Source organism: Sceloporus occidentalis, unplaced genomic scaffold (assembly GCF_023333645.1).
Source record: "Sceloporus occidentalis isolate IW3139 unplaced genomic scaffold, rSceOcc1.0.p SCAF_193, whole genome shotgun sequence".
Lineage (NCBI taxonomy): Eukaryota > Metazoa > Chordata > Lepidosauria > Squamata > Phrynosomatidae > Sceloporus > Sceloporus occidentalis.
Genome location: NW_028317173.1, coordinates 712369 through 738370, shown reverse-complemented (window position 1 = coordinate 738370; position 26002 = coordinate 712369). Strand labels below are relative to the sequence as shown.

At 37.6% G+C, this 26002-nt stretch overlaps 1 protein-coding gene across 1 annotated transcript in view; it reads left to right on the top strand.

Moving 5' to 3' along the window:
• Positions 1-25712, top strand: part of LOC149278356 (uncharacterized) — a 129220-nt gene extending 103508 nt beyond the window's left edge. The window contains exons 10-39 of the mRNA XM_089502100.1: positions 376-513; positions 2932-3054; positions 3395-3517; positions 3921-4085; positions 4607-4738; positions 6255-6383; positions 6676-6804; positions 7267-7401; positions 7680-7814; positions 8994-9119; positions 11342-11473; positions 12094-12222; positions 12318-12449; positions 13025-13153; positions 14259-14387; positions 15248-15376; positions 16346-16474; positions 16722-16850; positions 18716-18844; positions 19186-19314; positions 20015-20146; positions 20618-20746; positions 21042-21170; positions 21431-21559; positions 21774-21902; positions 22157-22285; positions 22955-23083; positions 24354-24482; positions 25469-25513; positions 25642-25712. Coding sequence (XP_089358226.1) covers positions 376-513; positions 2932-3054; positions 3395-3517; positions 3921-4085; positions 4607-4738; positions 6255-6383; positions 6676-6804; positions 7267-7401; positions 7680-7814; positions 8994-9119; positions 11342-11473; positions 12094-12222; positions 12318-12449; positions 13025-13153; positions 14259-14387; positions 15248-15376; positions 16346-16474; positions 16722-16850; positions 18716-18844; positions 19186-19314; positions 20015-20146; positions 20618-20746; positions 21042-21170; positions 21431-21559; positions 21774-21902; positions 22157-22285; positions 22955-23083; positions 24354-24482; positions 25469-25513; positions 25642-25712 — 3782 coding nt within the window. The remainder of the gene's footprint in view (positions 1-375; positions 514-2931; positions 3055-3394; positions 3518-3920; positions 4086-4606; positions 4739-6254; positions 6384-6675; positions 6805-7266; positions 7402-7679; positions 7815-8993; positions 9120-11341; positions 11474-12093; positions 12223-12317; positions 12450-13024; positions 13154-14258; positions 14388-15247; positions 15377-16345; positions 16475-16721; positions 16851-18715; positions 18845-19185; positions 19315-20014; positions 20147-20617; positions 20747-21041; positions 21171-21430; positions 21560-21773; positions 21903-22156; positions 22286-22954; positions 23084-24353; positions 24483-25468; positions 25514-25641) is intronic.
• The last annotated feature ends 290 nt before the right edge of the window (positions 25713-26002 follow it).

The window sequence follows — 26002 nt, the reverse complement described above, 5'->3', positions numbered from 1 at the left end:
CCTTAGACTGTTAAACGCAGTGGAGCGTGGATGGGATTTGGTTCTTTGTTAACATGAAATAAAAGCTCACATGAGTAGGAAGGAAAATGAGTTGCAATCATAAGAATACATCGGCAAAGAGCATCTTAGGACAAACCATGGGAGCAAAGGGCAATATAGAAGCTTTAGAAACATTTCAGGAGGTTCTATATGCTTTTATAGAACAATATTTATACTGCGATAAGTAGTAACCTGGAACATTAGTCCTTAAAACCGTAAAGTAAGTGTGTGTGTGTAAATTGCATGTTAATTGTTATCCCCTTATATTACTGTTACACATGTATCTATTCCACTGTGGTATGTGAGTGGCAACAAACTAATTATGTTCTGTCCCAGGAATTGAGATGGAGATCATCAACAGCTGTGAAATCAACAATGGAGGATGTTCCCACCAATGTCGACACACCAACACGGGTCCCCTTTGCATCTGTCCCCAAGGATTGGAGTTGGACGTTGATGGAAAAACATGTGCAGGTGAATAGATAGCAATGGATCTTCTGATACTTGGACCGGTTGACCTTTTTAACACCCTGTCCAATATGTTCATCTCTCGGTGTTGAGCAGAGATGAGACAGCGAGTTTGTATTTAGCATGAATTATCTACTTTTCAGAAAATGCTTAGACCGATTCTATGTTTTTCTAATGTTTCCTGCTTTCCCCAAAAATTGTCCTTGAGAGATTGTGGACTAAGTTTACCTTTACAAACATTCCTTGTGTTGTTGGCTGTGTCTGTGATGGTGCTCTAAGTACATTATATTGACAAATAGCTTAATTAAACAGTCAAACCAAATACATGTAAGTTATACCAAATTCCAGCCCAGGACAGCTTTGTAGCCCACTAGTTACATATACGTAAACCGAGAATATAATAATTTGCATGAAAACTACATTAATACATTGTAAGAACGCCCTGGGAGCGGCCATTGACTCTATTCATAATATGCCTCTGCTAGTGGGGCCACAAAGCGGACGTTCTTCAAATACTCAATAACCCATAGTGGTTCTGTTGAAATCACAAAATAAAATTATTTGTCCAACACAATCCTGCTAAACACATCTATTGAAAACAACCTCGATGTTCCTGATTAGTAGACACAGTCCTTAAACCTGTTTTGGAGGCTCGTAGGAAAACTCACCGCAAAGGCATTTCCTGACATACTAAGTCAGACTGTCTACTCTATGTACTTATACAAGCTTGAGTGTTTTCCCTGTAAGCCACATTCAGAAGCACGATTTACAAGGTATCTTGACACGCATGGATAAACGCACATAATAAAATGCTTAGCTCGGCAAATCAACCACTTCTGAACCTTAACATTTAAGTAAATCTATGATCGCGTTTTACATAATTATGACTCTTTCCCTGAAACTTTACTAAGTGTAAGAAAAAAATGATCAGTGAAAGATCAGTGAAAAGCAAATAGCCCTACTCCAAAGAACGTATGATATTGAAGACACTCTCATGAGAGACAGGCAGTAGTGCTCCTGGTCAATTCAACTTTAAGATTAAAAAATGAATACAAAAACAAAAGGTTTTAAGAAATTTTGCTTGAAATATCCAGATTATTTTTGTGTTTTGTCAAAAGCCTAGTATGTACTTAGCATTACGTATACCAGTGTTTATCTTCTATGTCTGTCTAATTCTATTTATTTTTTATTAGGCTCAATTTGAATCCATGAAAGTTTGTATTTTCACATTCTACAGGACCACAATGACTTACAGAATGTATTTTATTTGTCACGTGCACCGTAGACGTGATAATTGCATATAAATACTGGAATTATCACGTCACCCATTCGCTAATTTTAACTTTGTTTTATCTCGGCCAGTTTACAGTCTGAACTTGGCAAGGTTCCTCAGCGTGTGGGACCAAGCCAAGGTTTTAAGTGAATGCTTTCTAAACTCAATAGAATCATACCATGTTACGTGTTTCTGTAAAGTTTAGAGCCTAACCTAGTTCGGTTTCAGGTCAGTTAAAAAGTTCCGCTCAAACTTTCCTGCTTGTTGGTAAAACTTGGCCTTCGGAGTCAACACTTTCTGGTTATTGATGATGTTTTGCTAAATGGTTCATATTAATGTGTTGTAAAAATATAAAAAAATGGATTGATATAGAAATATGGTATTTTTGAACCTTTTTAGATGAAAATTTAAATATAAGTTACCTCGGAGGCATATATTTATAACATGTATAGTATTTAATACCATAATCTCAGTAAGTGGACTATTGTTTGCCACTACAACGTGATCCAAAAAGATTCCACCAGTCCTTGTGCAGATGTTTAATGACAGAATCAATATCTTTTTAAACATCCCAGTGCTGTTTCTTTACAAGAATACAGCGTAGGAGGTGTATAAAATATCACTTTGAGGACAAATACTGGATTTCTGGCTCGAATATCTGAACATGTGTTACAGGAATTAAGTTACAGAAGGGAACTCTAATTTGAGAGCATTAAAAGGCCTCAAAAGTGCAACAAATTCTAGATCAATGAATTGTTCTATTGTCCTATTCTGGCAACTGAGATATAACATTGTCGCAACACGAGAATGGAAAGTTGCAATCTGAGAGTAAAAGGCTACGTTTGTGTCTTTAATGTATAGACATTTATTAAACCGGTGTCCCGAAATCTTTAGTACGCAGATGCGCAGGAAAAGAAAAAAAGACTGAAATCATGCTTTTCATTCCAAATAAAACCTTTATTTATACATATCGCCCACCGTGTGTTTGATAGATGATGGAATCCAATGTGTTACATTCCAAATTGGATTCCCTAGAGGGGTAAGATATTGATCGAATGATCAGCCCCGACCTGTGTTAGTGCATAAAACATCAAGCGTCTCGCCAACAAAAATGATTTAGTGAGTGGCTCTTTTTTTCTCTCTGACTCCAGATGCTGATGAGTGTTCCAACGGTGTGTCCTGCTGTCAGCAAGAGTGCTCGAATAACGCCGGGGGCTACGAGTGTGTTTGCTACACCGGCTACAGGCTTAACCCCGATGGCTGCGGATGTGATGGTATGTTCCTCAGCTTTTAAGCGTATCCTCAGATACAAAACAATCTTGGATAAAAAGTCCCAAAAATATGTTATACCAGTTAATATGCACCAAAGGTGGCCAACGTTGCCTTTCTGACGTTTATGTTGGCCAGACCGCTACAAGTCAACTGGTTTGTATAGTTCGGAAGAGGCAGCAAAAAGCTAGAAAAGGGCAAGCGAATAAAACAGTAGACAAGGGAAGAAAGGAAAATAGTTGATGTAATGTATTTTCTTGTTTATAGCTTATATAGCTTTTATATTCTAGTAGTCAGCTATTAGCAAGTCATGAGCTGGAACTAACAAAGACATTTCTCTAACAGATGTTGATGAGTGCTCTTCAAATAATGGTGGTTGTGATCATCTCTGCGAGAACATTGTGGGCTCGTTCCAGTGCGTCTGCCACCCCGGGTATACACTGGATGATGACGGTAGAAGCTGTATAGGTAATGAAAAATGTTTTACTATAGTTTTATTTTATTTTAGAAACATTTGTTAGCTTAGCACTGGCGGTTGTCATACTTAGGGACTCGGTCTTTGAGGACTCTTTTTCTCAGTAGACTTGTCTAGTATAGAAGCCACCAAAACACGATCCGTTATCAAATGGAAAAAAAAATATTGTCCAATTGAAATATTCAATTGAAATATCAATAGGACAGACTAGTCTGCAAGACAGAGGTTGCCAAGTTTTCACCTTTGCTTTATAGAGGTCAAGATACGCCTCTTCATAACAGGACACCGGACTTTGTTTCAAAAATAATAAGTGTTTAGAATCCTGGTAATATTGGTGAAATGTATTAATATCTTAGCAATAATCTACAATATTTTTCTTATTACTTTGTTTTCTAGCCACCCATAACCCGCAGGAAGCTATCTATGGGCAACAACCTCTCCTTCGTTCCATTCCCCAAGTTACGTTGTTACGAGATGAGTTTGCACATTTTAATGATGATGAATACGATGATGACGAGGAAGCAGAAGCCAGAGGAGAACACACGCTTTCAGAATCATTTGGTAACATTTAATAAACTAGCTCCATATTTAATAATTTGTTCTATTTCTTTTTTCCTTTATTACCCTGTACGTCAAAAATAAAAAACAGTAGGTGAACATTTGGTCAAAATACCTGAAAACAGGATGTCTAGTTAGACCACATCTATCAACAATATGATACATTCCTTATGAAACGATCTGGACTAGTATTCTGTAAAATGATTGATCTTGGGGGTCTTCCACATAGTCTTAAATGAATAATCATGATGAATGACTGTAACAGTAATAACCATTTAATTAGCCCATTAATTAGTGAAAGTAGCCTGAATTGTGGAGAAAAAGCTCTTTCATTAACTCTACAATTTATCTGAGTATGACAGATATCAACGGGCTTAACATGTTCTTTTATATTTATGGTTTAATTATCTTATTGTGGTTCTATCAGATTTTTAGTCTTTTACACACAAAAAGACAATTTATTTTCAGTGAAACAATCCGAATATACCCACGAGGAGTAATGTCAATGTGTTTTCTGTCGGCAGTGTGTTTTGATGGAACTTTTGGGCCAGACTGCACCTTAACCTGTGACGATTGCTCAAACGGAGGAGTGTGTAATACAGACATGGATGGCTGTATGTGCCCGGCGGGCTGGACCGGTCTTATATGCAATCAAAGTAAGTTCAACTCTACCTCATATATCAAGAAATGACTTACTTGTTCTTATTCTACATGGGTTTTGCAATGTTTTATTGGGTAGTAATGCCCGGTTTTCCGAGTGTGTATATTTTTGTGAATGAAGACATGTATATAGCCCAAGAGATAATGGAGCGTTTAGTTGAGGTTGATACCCTTGAACCCTGGGATATGGTTTTTAGACTTAAGACAAACAATGTTGACTAGTACTGTCACTAAAAAGACCTGCCATTATTGCCACCTTCGTTGTAAGTAGCATTGTAGAGATTCTGATGGACAAAAATCTTTTTTGTTTTATTTGAGTATGAAGCCATATGATGTCATAAAAACTGTGATTTTGTGGTGCCACATCAGCATCGACCCAGAACTGCTAATGTTTGGCCTCGTATAAAATGCCAAGCCATTGGTTTATTTAAGTCTGGTCTCTAGTTTATATCACTTTATAGCGTTGGTTTGGCTTGCATCAAATTCCAAAATGCTCTCCATATTTTGATGTTCGTTTCCATGACTATTAAAATATTGAAGCCCTGGCATCCCAGCAGCGAAATGTCCCGCGGCTTCCTATGTTTTGATCTCGTGAATAGGAACGATATTATTTTAAACTGAACAGATTTCTGACACATTAGTCTGGACGTTGTTTTAATTTATCTCAAAAGGTTTGGACTCTTGTTCAGTCTTGAATGACTCAAGATAATCCACCCCACTGCCAAAAAGCAGAGACCTTGGTTTGGATAGAAGGTCTTTCCAAATCCTCTTGTATTGTGGTATTGGCATTTGTGTTTTGGTGGAGAATGTTGAAATAAAAAAGCCCAATCCAAGAATGTATTTTAGGCAAATGTGGTTTTTACTTAGCATGTGTTATATCCATCAAACCTCTACTTAAGGCTTTTTTTTGGTACATTTTCACCCTAAAAGGTTCAGCTTTCTCCCCTATCAATTAGTAGGTGCTTTGACTTAAAATTGGAGGGGTAGTTGGAGGAAAAACATCATAAGACAGCATATACACCCTTGAGTCAGGACTCCATGTGTACTTCGAGTGTGTTGTCAGGGCTACCCCCCCCCCCAAGCTGTAAGTTGCCTGGATATATGAAGCTTTATAATTTACAATATATTTTTCCTTATTTTTTGAGAATTTATGGAAAATACTTTCCGTCTCACAGTCAGTGTCCATGGATATGCGGTTCTTTAATAAGTCCCCTTAATTAAAGTGAACATCTGCTTACCATAATTTAACAGCAAATTTGTTAAACTGAATCGTACTCCAAATTTCCTACAGCCGAACCATATGATTTAATATGACAAACCCAGAGTTATGTCCAAGCCTGAACTTTTATGTTTCCGAATCAATGGGGGGGGGACATTTATATAATCAAAATATCCAAAAGGATATTTTTTTAATATTTTGGGAACACTGTAACACTGTTTATTTAAAAAGTAAAGACAGATGTCATGCTAGTGAACTACATACTGCCTGTTTCATTATTATTTTTAATGCAGCTTGTCCGGATAACACATTTGGGCAAAACTGTAGCCAGAAATGTAAATGTAAAAATGGAGGAACCTGTGACCCCGTTACGGGAAAATGCCGATGTCCTCAAGGAGTGACCGGAGAATTCTGTGAGGATGGTAAGAAAACAGACAAAACAACGAATATAGGATAATACTTGGTAATTACTTAGTGATTTTCTAGAAAAGAATACACTCTTGGTGGGACTATCTACTACCGCTTTATATAATGTAGAAAAGCCATAGTAAGCAAAAAACATTAAAATATATATATATATTTTTAATTTTATGTTTATTTTATTGTTGGGTTTGTTAGTTAGCGCATGTTCAGAAGAAGATTAGAGAACCTTGGACTATAGAACCTTGAAGTGATACAAGTAGAAATGATATGATTCCATTTGGTTAATTCCAGGTTGTCCTAAGGGGTACTTTGGCAAGAGCTGCAAGAAGAAGTGTAACTGTGCTAACAAGGGCCGATGCCACAGACTGCACGGCGCCTGCTTGTGCGACGCTGGACTTTATGGCCGTTACTGTCATTTAGGTGAGCTAAATATATTTACTAAACATGCCTCTAAGCGACAAATATGAACTCCGCTATTGACTTAAGGGTTTCTCAGTTGGGTGAAGCATGTAGTCAATCTAAGTCAATGCATTATTTTTATTTCTAGCAAGCAAATAGAAAATAATTTTGAATGAGTTGGGCGTGTTTGTATTCTCAATTTATTAGGGTTTCTGTAGCTTTATGTAATTATGGAATAATCAAGCGTGAAGATGTTGGTATGATTGAGACATTATGTCGGGGTGGGTTACATTCAGTCTTAGAGAGGAATGAATGGATGGGCCATGGGTATAATACTTGTTAGAATTGATTGGATTTTGCTGAGATTATGATAGAGTTAGGTAATGTCTGATGATAAATGCGCCCGGATTGACATTCAGATGTCTGGAAGTCTCTTGGGCGCATGTCAAGCTATTGTAACTCATATTGTGTTTTCTCGTACAGCTTGCCCAAAGTGGACCTTTGGACCTGGTTGCTCAGAAGAATGCCGGTGTGTCCAGCAGAATACCCTGGAGTGCAATAAAAAAGATGGTCTTTGTACGTGTAAACCGGGTTACTATGGGACTTACTGCCAAACAAGTAAGAATTTCCAACGCAACTTTCCAGCATTGGAATTGGAAAGAACCAAAAACTGTCTCAAAAATATAATAAAACCAGCATTATTTACTCGTGTCTCATTAAGCAATATTATATCTTGTTTCATGAAGCCTCATAACTATTTTGGTATTCGGTTTGGTAAAGTATTGTGAAGCAGCAAAAAAATCTCAACTGTTTATTATTATTTTTAGACTGTAAAGAATCCCTTCCTTTGTCGTCTATGAAACTTTCCTTTTTTTTTTTTTTTTTTTTTTTTGTAGAATGCGATGTCGGATTTTATGGAATCGGCTGTAAGAGCAAATGTAATTGTCAGCTTGGAATATCCTGCGATCACACCGATGGGAAGTGTCAAAAACCGTGCCCAGAAGGCTATCAGGGGGAAAACTGTGACCAAGGTAATAACCTTTGTTTGTAATAAAAGGCAATTGGACGTTTGTAAGGAAAAGTGCCATTTCTAATCAGTTGGTTTGATTTTTTTATATCTTGTGAATTCTAGTAAGCAGTCCTGTCAACTTATCAAACATTTATACCGCTGCATGTCTAGTCTCGTCTATACCTTCCATTATATATATCCTAAATATCTGGCTATAATAGTTTGGCAACTTTTAGGTATTGGTTTTATTTCGTTTTCTTCATTTTTAATTAATACAAGAGGCCCGAGGTCTTTTTACCAAAAGGACGTTTACAATATAATTGCAGAAATTGCCTTTTTAAGACAAACAAAACAAAAAATAAAACTAAAATAAAACTAAACTAAAGTAGTTTACTTCAAGCTGAGAGCTTTTTTGGAAAATCTTACAGGAGACGATTGTGTGTATGTACACAAAAATATAACACCTCTAAATCTCATGTGTCATTATAATTGGTATTAAGTGGTACGTGATGAGGGTGACCAAGATACAACTTAAAATGGTTATCTCAAAAAAACAGAAGCGAAAGCGCTTATCCAAATGGGTGCTTCAACTCATCTATAGAGGTTCATAAAGCAAATTGAATTTGTAAAGCAATCTAGAATTATTGATTTTGTGCCATGCTTTCAATTTGTGAAGCGACTCTGTTTTAATTAAACTGCTCTAAATTGCATATGCTTGGCCAGTAATTAAAATAGTACCCCAAATGTCTTAATTAAGAGCTTGTGGAAATATATATGGTTAGATATTTTGGCTAACTGTAGCACAATTTAACCGCAAGTGAGTACGATTGATCGTTGCCCTATTATGATGAATAGTATAGTTCTCTAAATGCATAACCTTACACTTCTCTTTGTTTAATTGTCAGGCTAACTAATTAAGAAAACAGTAAAATTATAATATAATATTTTACTATACATTTTAGCTGTAAAAAGCTAAGATGCTGCTTTGAACACAATGACCTTATCAACAGTAAAAAAAAATCACCTTGTTTGTCGATTTTGAAACAAAACATTCTTTTTTTTACATAGGTTAATGCACTGTGTTTAAGGGAAGTAGAAAGGTATAGATGTATCATACATTACTGGGATTACTGTGTACAAAGGATTCATGGTTCCTTGAAAAGAGAAAACCATTGGATTTTATGTGTTTTTTTTATTGCAGCATGCGCAGAAGGGAGATATGGAATGAACTGTCTGAAATCCTGCTCTTGCAGTGGGTTGCCATGTCACCATATAACCGGCACGTGCATTTGTCCACCTGGAAAAATTGGTTCAGACTGTGCCAGAGGTGTGCATGTGTAGGCAGGCAAAACATTTTTTTAAACATGATATAATGTGGATTTTTAGCGATTTTTTTAGGATTACTATGAGAAAATTGCATTTTATAAGGATTTTATATATTTTGAATATTCTCATGATAACCCATTAGTGTATGCTACATAGGCACAGTGAGTTTACCCCCATGCTGGGCAGCATACATCTTCCTATTTTTTGGACTCAATCCCAATCAACCAGTCTGATCATTACCAATAGTACCGCATTTGCTTGATTAGAAGGCGACCCTGATTATAAAACGACCTCCCAAACTTTGGATCTTAATGAAAGAGAAAAAAAGGCCTGAATATAAGACGACTCCAAACCACTGTTTTTGCTTTTGTTGCTGTCTCTGCCTCTGCATCTTCTCGGCCGACCACTTCCATGACCCTGTCTCGTTTTCAGATTTCTTGTCTTCTTCTTCTGTCTTCTTTCTTCTGTCTACTTTCTTCGTCCGGTGTCAGCTCCATTATCCAGGTACAGTACTTATGTAATCAGGGCAGAGCCTCCGTAGAGGTTGTCCTCGCAGGTGGCTCTGTCCTTTCGCAGAAGTACTCTTGAGAGGCCAGAATATTTATCCTTGAATCTATCTGCAGCATTCTGCCTTATCCGAAACTAGAAAGCTGGCAACTATGAACTTCAAACAGAAGAGCAAGTCAGTTGCAAAGTAGCCTTAGAGCAATATTCAGAAAAAAAATAGATTGCTAATGCATAATAGATCTGATTCCCCGTTCGATCCCCTCTTGTATCTTTGGTTTCTGATAGAGTTAGCTGTTAGCAGTTCTTGGTCCTTCATAACCTCACATTCCATCAAAAACCATGCTCTGAGAAAGATACTAAAACCTGATTGATGGGAACAAAGCTCTGTTCTCATGTCTTTTTTTCCCCTTGTTATTATTGCCATAGCTTTTCAATAGAGGAGATGCTATATGAGATAGCCGAGAACGGTTACACACCAATTGTAAGTGATCCACGGGCAGAAACAATACTTTTAATGGCGTGCATCCTCTGACATACTAGCAAATTACTAGTTTGGTTCCGAAATATATATGTTTACAACAGAAATTTGACCGAAAGCTTTTTGAGAAACCCAAATCTCCGTGGGGACCTTGTACTATTAAAATGAGTTATAGCGATATGTTAAACAGCCATAGAATTTAGGGCATTGCATCTCACAACAACATTAAAGTAATAAATGGTGATAATTTAGATATTACTAGCCTCGCTCCCATCCATGTGGTTTTTAATCTGCTTATTTTTCAGCATTTTTCTAAAAATGTATTTTCAATTTTTCTTTATATCTGCTTTTTCCTAAAAATGCAACATGGATCGTGTATGTTTTGTCTTTACGTGGATGCGTCTGCTTCCCTTTAGATCTTTTGCATAGATAATAGTTAATGTATTATAGAATTCTAAACTTAAATTAAATATTATTAAATCTTCCAATTATTCAATTATAAAATAAATAAATACAATAAATACGTTTATGGTGATTTATGTACAGAATTGTCATTCATGTGTTTACTGATACACATTTATACGTGTAAAAATAATAGCATCTAATTTTTTTATTGCTACTTTTTGCAACAAATTAATGATATAACTGTTGGCTATTTTTGTGCAATTTAGGCAAAACGCAGCAAGCATTTCGTAAATATGGTGTCCTTGCTGGGTGTGATTGTACAGAACCTATTGTTATCTCTGTGCAGTAGATCCAAGTAAGAGTATTTATAATACTTAATTAATAATAATTAATATTAATAATAGTTTAAAAAATAGTTTTTTATTTGCCCAAAAAGGACAGAAGGAAAAAACACAGGAACCTCCAAAATGGACCATTAAAGGGACAGTTTAATATGCATTCTTGGTTGGCACGGGTGCCTCAATCAGAGCAGCCCAGGGGCCAATTACCCCTATACCGCTGAGTTCCCATGTCTTCCCTGGTGGGTAGGTGTTTGTACATACAGGGTATGCATGGTTGGGTTGATATACTGATTTTATCGCCCGCTGGCCATGCCACGGTCCCTCATTGCTTTAAAGAACATGGTGGCGTTCATTAGGAACAATCCCTCCATCTATCTCATCCACAATAAATGTAACTCTTACACTTAACCTGAGCCATACTGCTGAAGAGTTCTCAAGTTCAGTCGTGGTCAAGGCTTATACATTGTTACCATTTTTCTGTGTCTGCTGCAGATTGCCCTGCCGGCCACTGGGGAGCCGGCTGTCAGGAGATCTGTCCCATGTGTGATAACGATGCCAGCTGTAACCCCGCAACTGGAAAATGTATGTGCGCACCAGGATTTACTGGCAGCCTTTGCAAAGAAAGTAAGTTCTTTCAGTCCAGCAATTGCTTTTGTTATGATAAAAAAAAAAGATTGTGGTGGATTTATTTAGAAACAAGGAACATAAGAACTCTGACGTGATCGTTAAGACAATTAAATTAAGTTACCAAAAATGACTTCTTCAAGATATGCAAAAGAATAATAGTCTCAGGAAAACCTGGAAGTTTAGCTTATTTGTGTCATTACAAAAGGAGACATCTCTATGTTATCCTTATCCTACCCACAAGGAAAGTCTAGAACTAAAATATACAAGGGGAAGGAAATGTTCCATGGATATGTTTGGCCTCCATGAAGTTTGTAAGCGCGTGTATTGAGGATGAAGGTCTTTTGGTCAGGAAGGGAAAGGAGTCACAAAAAATGATGGACTGTGATGGACCCGATGTCTGTGGACTATTACCTAGCTAACATGAGCTTGCGAACTTCTGAGTCCAATTTATAACACATGTATTACATATAACACTCATATTTTGGAATAATTTATAGACCTGTGTGGAGCATAGATAATGTTTCCCAGTTCCCTTTGTAATTTTTGGCTGAATCTCAGAAGGCAAACCGTTGTAAAACAGTATCGATCCTGACCGAGAACACTGTGCTTTTTTACAGCGTGTCCTCCTGGATGGTTTGGCCAAGACTGCCGGAGCAGATGTGCCTGTTTGAATAATGCCCACTGTAATTCGGTAACGGGTCGGTGCACATGCCCATCCGGGTGGACAGGACATAACTGCAAAACAGGTATACCTCTGAATCCTTTTATACCCTCATCAAAGTAAACCAAGAACCAGCGGACATGTTTTTACACGGTTCTGTTATGTGTGGTCTTTTTTCAGCATGTGATGACGGCCGCTGGGGTCCAGACTGCATCCATCCTTGTAACTGTAGCAACAGCGATGGAAACTGTAACTCCGTTACCGGGCAATGTATTTGTGAATCGGGATATACAGGAACGCACTGCGATGAGAGTGAGTTGATATCACTGAATACAGTATGGCCAAGAATTCTATACGAATGGAGCAAGGAGAATATTGGAAGACGAGCGAATATTAGTGGTCAAATGTGATGGGGTCCTAAACTCTGGCTTCAATGCATTAATTATGTGGCTCTGTATCCTGACTTTTAAAGGGAAACAGAAAGTTCTATGTAAATGTACGGCTTGTGATAAGTATGCATAAAGTTTAACTTAAGACCAAGTGTAAGGTCTGTTGTTTGGCCAAGCTTGGGCTTTCTGTTGGACTGATAAGTGGTAACTTGGGGCATCAGCTGAACTTCTTTGATCCAAGTCCATCTGACCTCATCGCAGCCAAATTCAAGTCTGAGCCAGGTCTAATTTGAGCAAATACTCATGCTGATAACTGCTATAACTCATGCAGAAGAAATTTCAAGGATAATATTTTCTTTTACGTGTATTATAATGGTGCATGATAATGAAATGGTTTAAAAATAGGATCAGTGAAAAATATGAACAAAAATTCTTGAGAAAATAGAAAAAATTAACAATGACATGCGAATGGTTTCAATATGAATATCTTTGCCGTAGAATGTCCTGCCGGATGGTACGGCTCAGATTGCAGACACCAGTGCCAGTGCGCCAACGGGGCGGTCTGCGATCACGTCAGCGGGGCATGCACCTGTGCGCCGGGATGGAGGGGTACATTCTGCGAACTACGTGAGTTCACATTTCTCACAAACCTGCCTTTATGTTTTTTGTTACATTTAAAACACTTTAACCATTCAATTTATTAAAATCCAATTTAAGAAGTATTTAGTTAATTAGATAATGTTAACGGGCCACGTTTTATATTTCATATCTCCAAATCTGTAGTGTTTATACATTTAACTCTTATAGGAAATGAATCCAGATGAAAACCGGAATCAAAGGTTAACATAATGTTCAGGCAACATTCCAGTACTTTGTGGCATATTTTTACCAATTCATGGGATTTCAAGCAAAGTTAACCATTTCATTTTGCATTGAGAAGGGCCATTCCTAGTAAGCTTCTCCTGGAGGAATGACTAGGCTGGCCCTGAATAATGTACGGTTAATAGAGTTCTTGATCTGAAGAAGCTGTGGCGTGCTGGGAGTGGGCTGGGAATTTGCTTTGCCAGAGGGAGATAAAAAAGTGAGATAAGTGGAGGGCAGGAGAGACTCTGTAAAAAAAGATGATGTTACGAGAGGAGAAATGCTGATAAAAGGGTATTTTGTGTACAGCCGTACTGATTACAGGACAATGTGGGATAAATTAGCTACTCAAAATTAATGGGTAACTCCTGCTGTAAGGTCTGAGTCACAGCCATCGACATGACAAACATTCCGAGCCGTTTATTTATTCTGTGGAAATAAGCACTTATTTTGAGTCTCTATCTCATAGCAATCGCCTTGGGCAGAAAGAAATGACTGACACGGAGCTCATTAGTCACTTTGAGGAAATAGTCATTAAAAACTTAAGACATCCACTTGGCCGTTCTCCACGTAGCCAATGGCACTGTTTATGTGAGTCAAAACAGGAAAAGATGAAAGCTCTGTTAAACTTAAGTAAATGTAAGCAAATAATTTGTTTTCTGGGTAAGTGTTTGACAGAACATATGTTCAACGAGGGAAAATTAGGACAAGAAACGAATGTTGTGAACAAGAGAATTAATGCTCAACCCAATCCATGGATCTTTAGTAGTTTAGAATGTCCTTCTCTTCTAGAACAGTAGAGGCATAATTGATGGCAGAACTTGGAGAAAAGGCTGAGATGTATTCTTTCTTTTTTATGAATTTTTTTTAGCCTGTCCTGGTGGTTTCTATGGCTCTGACTGTGAAAAGAGCTGTAAATGTGGAAACGGAGCAAAGTGTGACCATGTATCTGGATCGTGCACGTGCCTCGATGGGTGGATTGGCCCTACGTGTGACCAGAGTAAGTCATCATCGCTAGAATCCTAAAACACAGTAGGAGAGAATGAGATATTTATAACATGGTTAGCCTGGAAAAATAACTTCATCAAGTTTACCCTTTGAAACATTCTTGCCGAGGACGATTATTTATAATTTTTGATCTTAAGCAAAATTGTATCTGGATTCTGAAAGCATTTAGTATCTGTAAACATTAATATTGTGTGTGTTTTCACCCAAATGAAATTCTATAAAGCAGTAAAACCTCTCTAGATGGAGTGTTAACAGATGCATAGTAATTCAACATTTCTTTGCATGTTAAAAGTTATAGATTAAAACATAAATATGGGGAAGCACTCAGGGTGTCCTTTTCATCCGCAAGAGCTTCTGTAGATACTGATGGCTGTGAGGACATAATCGTTTATTGTTGATGGTTAGCTCTCTTACAATTATAGATAAGGGTTTTTGTTAATAGGTGATAAATAACTTGTAAAGATAAATATATATTTTTTATTATTTTCCATCAAAGTGATCACTTTGTAGAGTTACTAAAATTTACAAAGCTGAACGCAATGATTTTCAATCTAATAAATACACATAAAACAAGACAGGAATTTTCACCTCTTGGTACATTTGACCTGTTGTGGCAGACCACCAGTATAATGTGTCTCACCACCAGTATAATGTGTCTCACCACCAGTATAATGTGTCTCACCACCAGTATAATGTGTCTCACCACCAGTATAATGTGTCTCACCACCAGTATAATGTGTCTCATACAATCTCAAACAGTACATAAAGTAACCAAAACATCTGATTTTTAATTAGGTGGAACCAATAGAGTTTTATAACTACTAAAATGTTGTTTTCCGTATTTCTGTCTAGAATGCAAACACAATCGGTATGGAAGTATGTGTAAGCTGACTTGTAACTGCTTTAATGGAGCAGCGTGTGACCATATCACTGGGGAATGCATCTGTTCACCCGGCTGGAGAGGAGCCACCTGCCAAGAAGGTAAATTGGAAAGAGATCCCTCTTGGCGACATTTCCTGCAGATTAATGATCACGCATCTCTACGGAAGTCAATGCATAGAGATGGCCTCGTATCGGGCTTGTTTCTTTCTCTTTAGGAGATCTTCAAAATGAAACAAAACATATTATTGATCTGTTATGTGGTTATCATTTGCTTGGTTCTTGCTGGAAAGCGAGGTACATTTGGAATTTTAAGTATCAGTGACACAATCATTGGCGTTCTAGGGAAATCTTCTTTGTAGGCGTTAATGACTTGGTGGCACCAGACAGAGACACACAGATGATGCTGAGACTAGGAACCCTTTGCAGTTGGCAGTAACAGCCCAAGAAGTCATCGTATCACTTCCATCTCAAATGAAATCACTCTCTTTTGCGCACCAGCGCTGAGACAATCACAGAAGAGTCCTAGGAATCTTTTGTAACTACGTCTCTTTGAGTTAATTCCATCTGCCTAGCGGTGGTCTTTTAAGCATCTTAAATTCTGAGGTTTGGTTTAAAGGTCCTTCTTAACTCTATCAGAATAGTTGGATCCAGCTTTGTTCTAGGATCCCTTGTATACCTGCCCCGATCCGACAGCCAGATGCCTGCTAAAGGAATCAATCTCCAAATTCGTGTGTCATTCTTCTTTTATTATGGATGAGACCTACACAATTCACCAACGTACAGTATCAGTAGGTTCTTCTGGCACCTAATTAAAGCATAACCCTTTACCCCATTCAGCATGTTCCTGCTCCCTTGAAAGTTGTCATTAGATCCAGAGAATTCAGATAAGAGTGTTAAAAACTTAAAGTAAATCTACTTATAACGAGTCCAGTCTTAGAGATATGAAGACATTTGATCCAAATGCTGGCTCAGCACAATTCATATCATCATCCATGTCATCAAAATGGTAAAGAGGGAAAGTATTTTAAATTATCATATGCTTAATAAGCGAAATATTCTATTTTACAGCTTGCAAGGATGGATTTTATGGAGAAAACTGTGTTCACCAATGTATCTGTAGAAATGGAGGAACATGCCACCATATTACAGGACGCTGCTTGTGTCCGTCTGGTTGGACAGGATTGGCCTGTGAACGCAGTGAGTTTAGAATTGCTTGAATTTGCTTAAACTTGCCATCATTTTTAAAAATATAAAAGCCAGGTATAATGTTACACATAGTTAAAGGTGCTGTCCCACCAACTTAACACTCTTGTAAGGGAGGCAAATGACTTCTGAACAGCTTAAATTTTTGTCCGACGTTTTTAGTGGTTTTTAATGGATCCGTGTACAAAATATTGTGTAAATGTTCTAATAGAATAATTAATTACTTTTCGTTTCCTCCCAGAATGTTCACAAGGTACGTATGGTGACGGGTGTCAAAAGAACTGCACCTGTGTGAATGGAGGAGTCTGTGAACATGAGACGGGCTCCTGCATCTGCCAAGCTGGCTGGACCGGGGGATCGTGTCAGACGGGTAAGCACATGCATGGATGATGGCTTTAGACTGCCACACTTCTTATGTTATGCGTTGTCAATCAGAGGTCCGGCCAAACGTGGACCTTCTACGGCAACCAGTCTAAATATTATATTTTTAATAATATTTAAATAATATTTTTATTATTGTTTACAAAAAATAAATAAACAAGTTATCTAACTAAATAAATATAGAGGAGATAAGAGGATTTTGCAATAAAAAAAAATATTAATCACAAAGGGATGGTGGAGGTTTAATATACTATATACCAACTCTGAAAATGGAATCTTAGCGTCCTGGAAACTTCCCTTTCTTATTCTACAAATTTGCTATTAAAGGTCACAATCGAGATTTCTTTTATTAGCTTGACTCCCATGTATCCCATTGTCTCTGCTGTATCACATGAACACAGTAACAAGTACCACGCTCGCATGAAACTACACACTAACCCTCTGCTTGCTTTATAATCATACCTGGGAAATCTGCTTACGAGGCAAGAAGGTTTGCGCATGAGCTGTGCACTCGCAGACTCGTGGTCATTATTGGAGTAACGCCATTCTTTAATGAAATTTATAAACGGATTAAAAAATCGGACACAGGATAATAGACAGTTTTCAGTGAATTGTCGAGGGGAAGATATTTAGTGACAGTTTTAGGAGACAGACAGTTGCGCTGCATCATAAGTAACAGTCGATCCAAGTAACCTTGGAAAGCCACGCCGTAGGATGTCGTCGCTGTGTGTTTTATCTATTCTAATCCCTTTCACGTTGGATGTGTCTGCCGCAAATCAATACGTTTGGAATGTAACCGCTAAGCATTAGTCCTTTCCAGAATTGACAGACAGAATGTTCTACTGTACCCAGTAATTAGTCTGGCGACAGAACCGTACGTTCAGACAAAGTGCAAAGACTCTTTATGACATGCTGTTTACACTAATCTTTTTGTCGTCCATTGAACAAACCTTATCATTTCCACTGGCATTTCCAAGTCTCGGCTGTTCTTCGATCCTCAAGCAGAATATTTGTCTTTACGTTCATCGTAAGGTTCTGTTTGACATTCAGCGTCCCCAATGCCAGAAACGTTTGCATCGTATCATGAGCGCTGATGGGCTCAGGATTTACAGCCTAGTCTGTGATTACCATTTGCGTTTTGAAATGATTTTTGTTTAGTTTGAGAAAAATGCAAAAGTTAGGCATTGTGCGTTATTTCTTCACAGTTCGCAGTCCTGCATACATATGAGGTTGTTGTGCTATAGCAAATATTTAATTTATGATGCTAATGTAAGGGGTTTTTATGATATGTAATAGACCTGTGCAAATGGACCAAAAAATACAAATATTTTGGTCCATTCGTTTTCGAACAACGAATTTAAATTCCCGCCCGTTTGGTTCGGAAGAGAGATCATGAGAGTGTGTAAATAAGAGTGAGAGAGCATGAGTGTGAAAAACTGAAAAATCCACGAAATTCCAAGAAAGAAAATTTGGAGCTCTTCACTTCTTTCTTGTCTGTTTTGTTGGGGTCCCTCCTCGTATTCGGACATTCATATGAATGAACAAAATTGTCAAATTTTGTTAAAATGAAAATTTGTATGAATCCGAATGCACAAGTCTAGTATGTGAAGCTACTTGACTATTAAAGCAAACGGTGAATAAACATAAACATGCACCGACATTATAGCAACTGGTAGGATTCCCATGAGAAGTAGCTGGAGGTCGGTGAACAGGCCCTGGAATGGCATGAACACAAGTAAGACTGGCTAATAAAGGGTTAAAAAAGAAGATTAATAATGTCCTTATTGTTATGCCAACTCTGCTTTATAGACCCAATGATTGAACCAAGAAATATTTTTTTGTTTCACACGTTAGCCTGTCCACCTGGAAGATTCGGTGTGCGGTGTGAAGAAAAGTGTGACTGCCGACACGGTGTGTCCTGTAACCATATTACCGGAGTGTGTGACTGTCCCAAAGGTTGGCGGGGAAGGCATTGTGATAAACGTAAGTGTCTGTGGACTTCAAGTCTCTAGTCCACAAAGATTATTTTTTGTAAATCCAATTAATGATTTATTGCTCAATAGAACTTCACAGCAGATAAGAACCATTTGGCCCGTCTAGTCTACCCATTTTTCTGCTGTAAAGACTTTAATCAGTTGTTGGTCTTGTCTTAGACTCAGGAGCCATATGCCTGTCCCATGTATGTTTAAATACCCTCACCGTATTAACCTCTACCACATCTGCTGCGTGGCTGTTCTGTTTACCACCCCCCCCCCTCAGTAAAGAGGGTTTTCTGTATAAATGTCTGTCGCCGGTGAAGCCTAACATGTTTTTGACCTCCTTAGCGTGTCTTCCTGGGACATACGGGGACCACTGTTCACACCTCTGCAACTGCCCCCATGGAACAGCCTGTAACCACATCACAGGGGAGTGTGGATGCCCACCGGGATTCACAGGCAACGGATGTGACCAAAGTACGCAGATATGGATGACATTTCAATTTTATAATGTTTTTCTATAAAAACTGAAAACTAGTGAAACCCCCACAAATTTTTCATATTATATTATGGTATTTTACCTGATGGTCTGATAAAGTGTATAGCACCCACTACACTAACAGTTGTATTTTATCACTTTTTAAGGAGTAAAGTGCTGTATATCAGTGCTACATAATATAGATACATTGTATAGTACAACCCATGGTTTCTCATTCTTTGGCCTAAGAAGTAGTGCAGCTTATTATATTATGTGTACCCGGAATATCCTTTCTTGCCAAGGAGTAATGCCTACATTTGTGGTCAGTATCTCTATAGGGAGTGGATTCCAGAACTTTACAGCCCTTACTGTCCTCTAATTTCTATAACGTTTCCCACGCAAAGACCTCCTACGAAAATGGAGTATATTTCGTTATTCTTAGCAGGTCCTCTCTTAGATGCCTCTTTTTCTAGAAACCCAACACCTAAAAAACCCAAATTGACCTGATACTAATCTTTTGAATAGTAGAGCACTCTCAGACACAGATCATTTATACATTTCCCAGGTAACGATATCCCCTGTTCCTCTGTACCCAATTTTTGAGTGACCACCATTGACAGAAGTTATAGTTTTTAGGAGTTGTACTGTCATAGCAACAGTTTGATGACACTGATTTTAATGCATTTCTGGAACCTGCAGCTTGTACCCCCGGGACATACGGCTTAAATTGTGGCAAAGCTTGTCACTGCGCGGGAGAACATCAAAACTGCCATCCGGCGACCGGGGACTGTATTTGCGCTCCTGGCTACTATGGACACAACTGTCAATTAAGTAAGTTTTGTAATTAATTTTGACTGGCGTATCAGTTCACCCAGTACTACCCCATCCATGTTACCAGACTGTGGAGGGCTCTTTCATTAACTTCACCCAAATGCTCACCTTGTCTTTCAGCGCTGGCACCAGACCCAGATGAAGGTCTTTAAAGTTCTGTAGGACAGTTCTAATTAGGTTACACAGAGAGATTACTTGCCCTTTCACCGAGTTCTCTTTTAAGTCCCTTCCGTGTGAACATCTAATATCTAACTGCTGAATTAAGTAACGCTTTGGTGTTCTGCCAGCCAATGGGAAGTCTTTCAACACACACAGTAATATCACTCTCAGCCAAAAGAAAACACATCATTCTCCTAGACCTTAGCAGACCGCGTCCCATGGAACCCTAGTGAGAAGACACATATGTTAATATTAATGAGAGAACACAGATACGTCACTGTGACATGTAAAACTGTCTGTCCAATGTTCCAGAATGTGGCCGTGGACTGTATGGTCCAAATTGTGAAAGCAACTGCAAATGTAAAAATGGCGGTCATTGTGAAGCCACGACGGGAACGTGCCGCTGTCCGGCGGGCTATGTCGGAGCTGACTGCAGCGTTGGTAAGGAACCGAATTGAATATTTGGTTTTTTTTTGTAGAATACATTTTTCTCAATACATTTTTAGAATCTTATATGACTATTCTATCAACCCTGCCTCCATAAACTCTGTAAAATCCTTAAATGGTGGAATGTACATCTAGTACAGCCAATTTATTTCTAGAAAACAAAGATGTGACAACTGATAGGAGTAATTAAAGTATACAACCATTTAAAATGGTGTCTTCAATCAAATTCTCAACACTGGAGAAAAACTCTAAAAATAATACTCATTATTTACATTGTCTCCTATTTCAGAATGTCCTTCAGGCCGACATGGAAAGGACTGCGCTCATGTGTGTTCTTGTGGTCCAAGTGGCACCTGCAATCATGTTACTGGTGATTGTATGTGTCCTCTGGGGCGGACCGGACAGAACTGTGAAAACGGTAAACTGATTAATGTGTCATATAAGGTCACCATGTGTTAGTAGCACCTTCCAGAAAAAAAACCTTAAATGGAGGTGGGAGGTCCGCTGAATTGGACAAGGCGTTTGGTAGACTGAGCCAGTGAACCGCTGGGACATTGGAAGGTTGGGATGTAGAAAACGTTAAAAATAAGAACGTTCTTCAAAAATGCTTTACTCGGAGATGTGAATTGAAATACATTTAATATTTTATTAATTGACCTAATTTGCTGCTGTTTTTAGTATGCAAGAAAAACTATTTTGGAAAAGATTGTAAACAGCGCTGTACCTGTAAAAATGGAGGACTATGTGATCCAGTTAATGGCTCCTGCAAATGTGGTTTGGGGTGGACAGGACCTACTTGTGATGAAGGTAAGTGATTTCTTTGTATCAGAAACATGAACAGGATATTAAGCTGTAATAAGTGAATCAACCTTCACGGCAAACTGCAAAAAAATCTTTATCAGTAACCACAAGCTGTAATTGGCTAAGGATATCTCTCTTAGGAGATCACTTGTAAATATTGTTTGAAGCCTTAGGCATATAAAAACTCTATCAATGTATGATACATCATTTATTTTCACAGAATGTTCCTCTGGACAATATGGCGCCAATTGCCAAATGGAATGTTCTTGCCAAAACAATGGAACGTGTGATAAAGTCACTGGAGCTTGCCACTGCCTCACAGGATACTACGGCAAGTCGTGTGAACACGGTAAGCCACCCAAGTTTGATTATAAAGAACCTAGAAGGTAGATAAATAATAAGGAACTGAACATCGAAATAAAAGGTCTTCTTTTCGATGGATCCTACTAACAAAACTCATACTTACCCATGTTGAATATCTATAACATTTATACCTTGGACATACATTTATAGCACATAATGGCAATTTGTATTTTATTTTTTTATTCCATCACATTTTTAGAAGGTATATTTTAAATTATTCTGACATTTTTTCCTGCCCAGCGTGTCCACCTGGTTTCCACGGAGTAATGTGCCAAGAACTTTGCACTTGTGATAATGGAGCTTCGTGTGACCCCGTCACTGGCTCGTGTCTGTGTCCTGCTGGGTTTTATGGAGACAAATGTGAAAAAGGTTTGTGCTTCCGATTTATTACATGCGATACGTGTACGTAGGAGACTTGTGAGCAAACACAGAAACCATCTGGGCTTCTTCTCGATGGTGGAAACTTCAACATTCTTGGTGGACTAACAACTGTTACTCATTAACCATAATTTTCAGTAGGTCAGATGATCCCTTCTTCAGGCCAAAATCCATGTCTACTCCCACCACACCATATTCTTACCACCCTGTATGGCTACATGGGATGATATTTATGAAGCATTAGGGCTTAAATGTATGATACCAGGACGTTAAAGCAGCAGCACATACAACGGCCATGGCAGAATTATATGAGACAATCTCTAATAGCTGAGCTATTTAATGGGTTAATTTTAACTGGTGTCTTAACAAGGCTTTGTTGCTCAATTATTTAGTAATTTACCTAGGAATGGAAAGTAGGATATTCTAATTAGGTTTCTTTAAAAGCTTTTACACATTAATAGAAGTAAAATCATGCAGTGAACTGAAAACGGATTATCATCCTGTATATGGATTTTACATTATGTACATGGAGTGTTTTTTCTTTTATTGTTGTTTATTGGTGAATGGTCCATTTCATTGAATCTGGACAATTTGTACAAAGACAATATGGATTTTTTTGTATATATATCGTATTTAATATGTTTTTTTTTTCTTTTTAAGGCTGTGAAAAGGGAACGTTTGGAGAAAGTTGCCATCGGCTTTGCGCGTGCGAAGGAAACGCGTCTTGTGACCCCGTCTCAGGAAAGTGTATATGTCCCCCCGGGAGAACAGGAAAAATCTGTGATTCAGGTGAGGTGAAGGGTTTTCCAGGCGCTGTATTACAGCAAGCTAGCGGTTTGTAATGTTGGATTTAATTATATGCTGGATGAATGTTCGGTACAAACTATGCCATAAAGATATGTGGTTATTTACCTGTCATCATCATTCCAAAAAGCACTTTTGAGCACTTAGTAACTCCATTCTTTTAATGCTAGGGGTGTCAGGTAATAGTTTACTGAATGATGGACATTAAAGAGGAACGCCCACCAATGTTTTTATTACTACCATCGGATTAAAAATACATTTTCAAAAATATTGTTCTGTTTTCTTTCTTTTAAAAATAGTTCTAGTTTTTGCATAAAGTAATGTTCTCAGGCGGCTGCCCGTTAGTCGTTAGTATGTGTTCTAGCTCTGCTATCTTAGCCCTATCTACTAGACAATCATACTGACTCTTGATTACATCTTGGTGTAAGTATCAGACTGGCTCAGTCTTAATCACCATCGAGACACTCTGACTGATGAAAGTCTATGGAGCAAGGGACTTCATTAGCATTTCCATAAAGCATCAGCTCAGTGCTGTGTTTGAGCATGGAATGCCAAGTATCACATGACTAATAACAATGGCAGCCTCCAGGCCTGCAGATGTTTATAGCATGGTATTCTTGGTATGATTATTTATTTTCTACAGATTTTTTTTTGTTATTTCTCCAAGATCTCATAATTGTAAATTTTGATGAAATTAACTTAATATTCTATTTGCAAACCTGTGTTTTTTTTCTTTTGGAACGTAATAGCACACCATCGTCAAAACTGGAATATTTTGCCAAATAATACAAACAGATAAATAAGTGACTGTCTCCAGTCTCTTTCCTCCCCATGTGGTGCACTCATGGCTGAAGTTGCCGTAGGGTTAGCCCATACCAGCCAAACGTTTGACACTTGATTTTGATTAGTGTCGTAATCAAAAGGAACAGAACAAACGTTAGCTTCTGGCACAAGAAACTAAGCCGACATGTGGATCCACTTGCCCGGAGGGTCCTTAGAGATGGTATGTCTGTTCTGCCATCCCGTCATATCTCCAGGAGTGTGTAGAACTGTGGAGATAAAGTTTCTTGTAGAATAACTCTATTTGTTCAGCCGCTGCTAAAAAAAAAAAGGGCAAAAAACACATAAAATGTTGAAAAAGAACTAAAAGTTGCGTTAACTGGTTAGGTATTTAGTTTGTAGATTATCAGTAATGATAAGATTATGGATTGGATTTCCTGATGTTTAATCTCATGACTTTTTATTGTTTTTTCAGAATGTAAAATGAATCATTTTGGCCCAAACTGCACTTTTAGCTGCGAATGTGGATGGAGCTCCCAATGTGATCCTTTGACTGGAGGATGCATCTGTTTAAATGGATATCTAGGACCAACCTGTCATGAAGGTAATGCATTCAAATGTAGTTTTGTAACAGGCAATATGTAACTATGAATAACCTTTAATATATCATTTTAATTCCAATAGGTACTTTGGTGTGATTTTGACTTTAACTGCAGTTAGTTTGTTTTGCGTGATATTAAGTTTGTTTCAAAAATGTTTCTCCACCAATGTTGACAAATAACCGGAGACTTTACGTTTAGTCTTTTTTTTTTTTAGAATTATATGTATTGTGTACCTTGTAGTTGCATTTGAAATCATATCTATCGGGTGGTCCTGCATGCATTAGAAAGGGCTAAGTCAATACATTGTGCTTAGTCTGTAATAAATATATGGTATATATATATATATATATATATATATATATATATATATATATATATATATATATATATATATAAGATTGTTAGTCACAGATGTTGGGTAAGTGCCTTCCATATTCTGCTCATAAAAGGCAGATTTGAATGCAATCTACATTAAACATAGTTGTCATGTGCTGTCTTAGATGAGTTAGTGTTGAGAAGTGCTAAAACTCGGCTTATTATCTGTACTCGACTACCTTGTAATGCTTTTATTGAACAAATTCCTCAACATCAACATAATGTCAAGCTGACTTCATTTAGAACAAACCCTTAACGTTCAAATGAAGCCTTTAAATGTTTGCATACATCCATTCCAATTTCACAATGAATCAATAAAAAGATATATACATAGATAGATCGATCGATAGATAGATAATAGATAGATAGATAGATAGATAGATAGATAATAGATAGATAGATAGATAGATAATAGATAGATAGATAGATAGATAGATAGATAGATAGATAGATAGATAGATGATAGATAGATAGCTGTCATGGCAAATAGAACTCTACATTTGTAATCAATATTATTATCATGGTCCAAAAAGTATAACAGAACTAATTATAATTAACTAATATCTGAATATTAGACCTTTAATATTCTTACTTCTGCCCCTCTACTATTCAGGTGGCCCACCTCAGCTGATATCAGCGCAAACTGGTGGACTTTTAAGTAAGTTGGAATCATTACTTCTCATTGACACGTGTGAATATTTGGGGTGGATAGGAATTATTTTTTTATTTGGCAGCCATATATAATCATGTATTAGAATTTATAATCTTTTTCTTCTTTTTTTCCAGATGTGCAACCTCAAACTTCATATAAATCTCCAGTTCAATATTTGATACACTCCAGCAAACATAGGCCATAGACATCTTCTAGGAAACATCAATCATTTCAAGTCATTATTAAACCACTAATTAACATTTTTACATGGATTGCAATATGCATTTAAGGCCAAATGGATTTCAGAGGTCGTAACAGTGGCACATAAACTGGATTCAGACTTTGAATGCTTTAATTATTCAAGTTAATTGGTGAGGAACGTCAAAGCCTAATGAAAAAGCACAGGGGATACGAGATAATCTCCTTCAAACTATCAGAATGAAAGGACAGCCTGAGAAATTGCTCAATTGATTGAGCGAGAAGACCAAAAAAAGA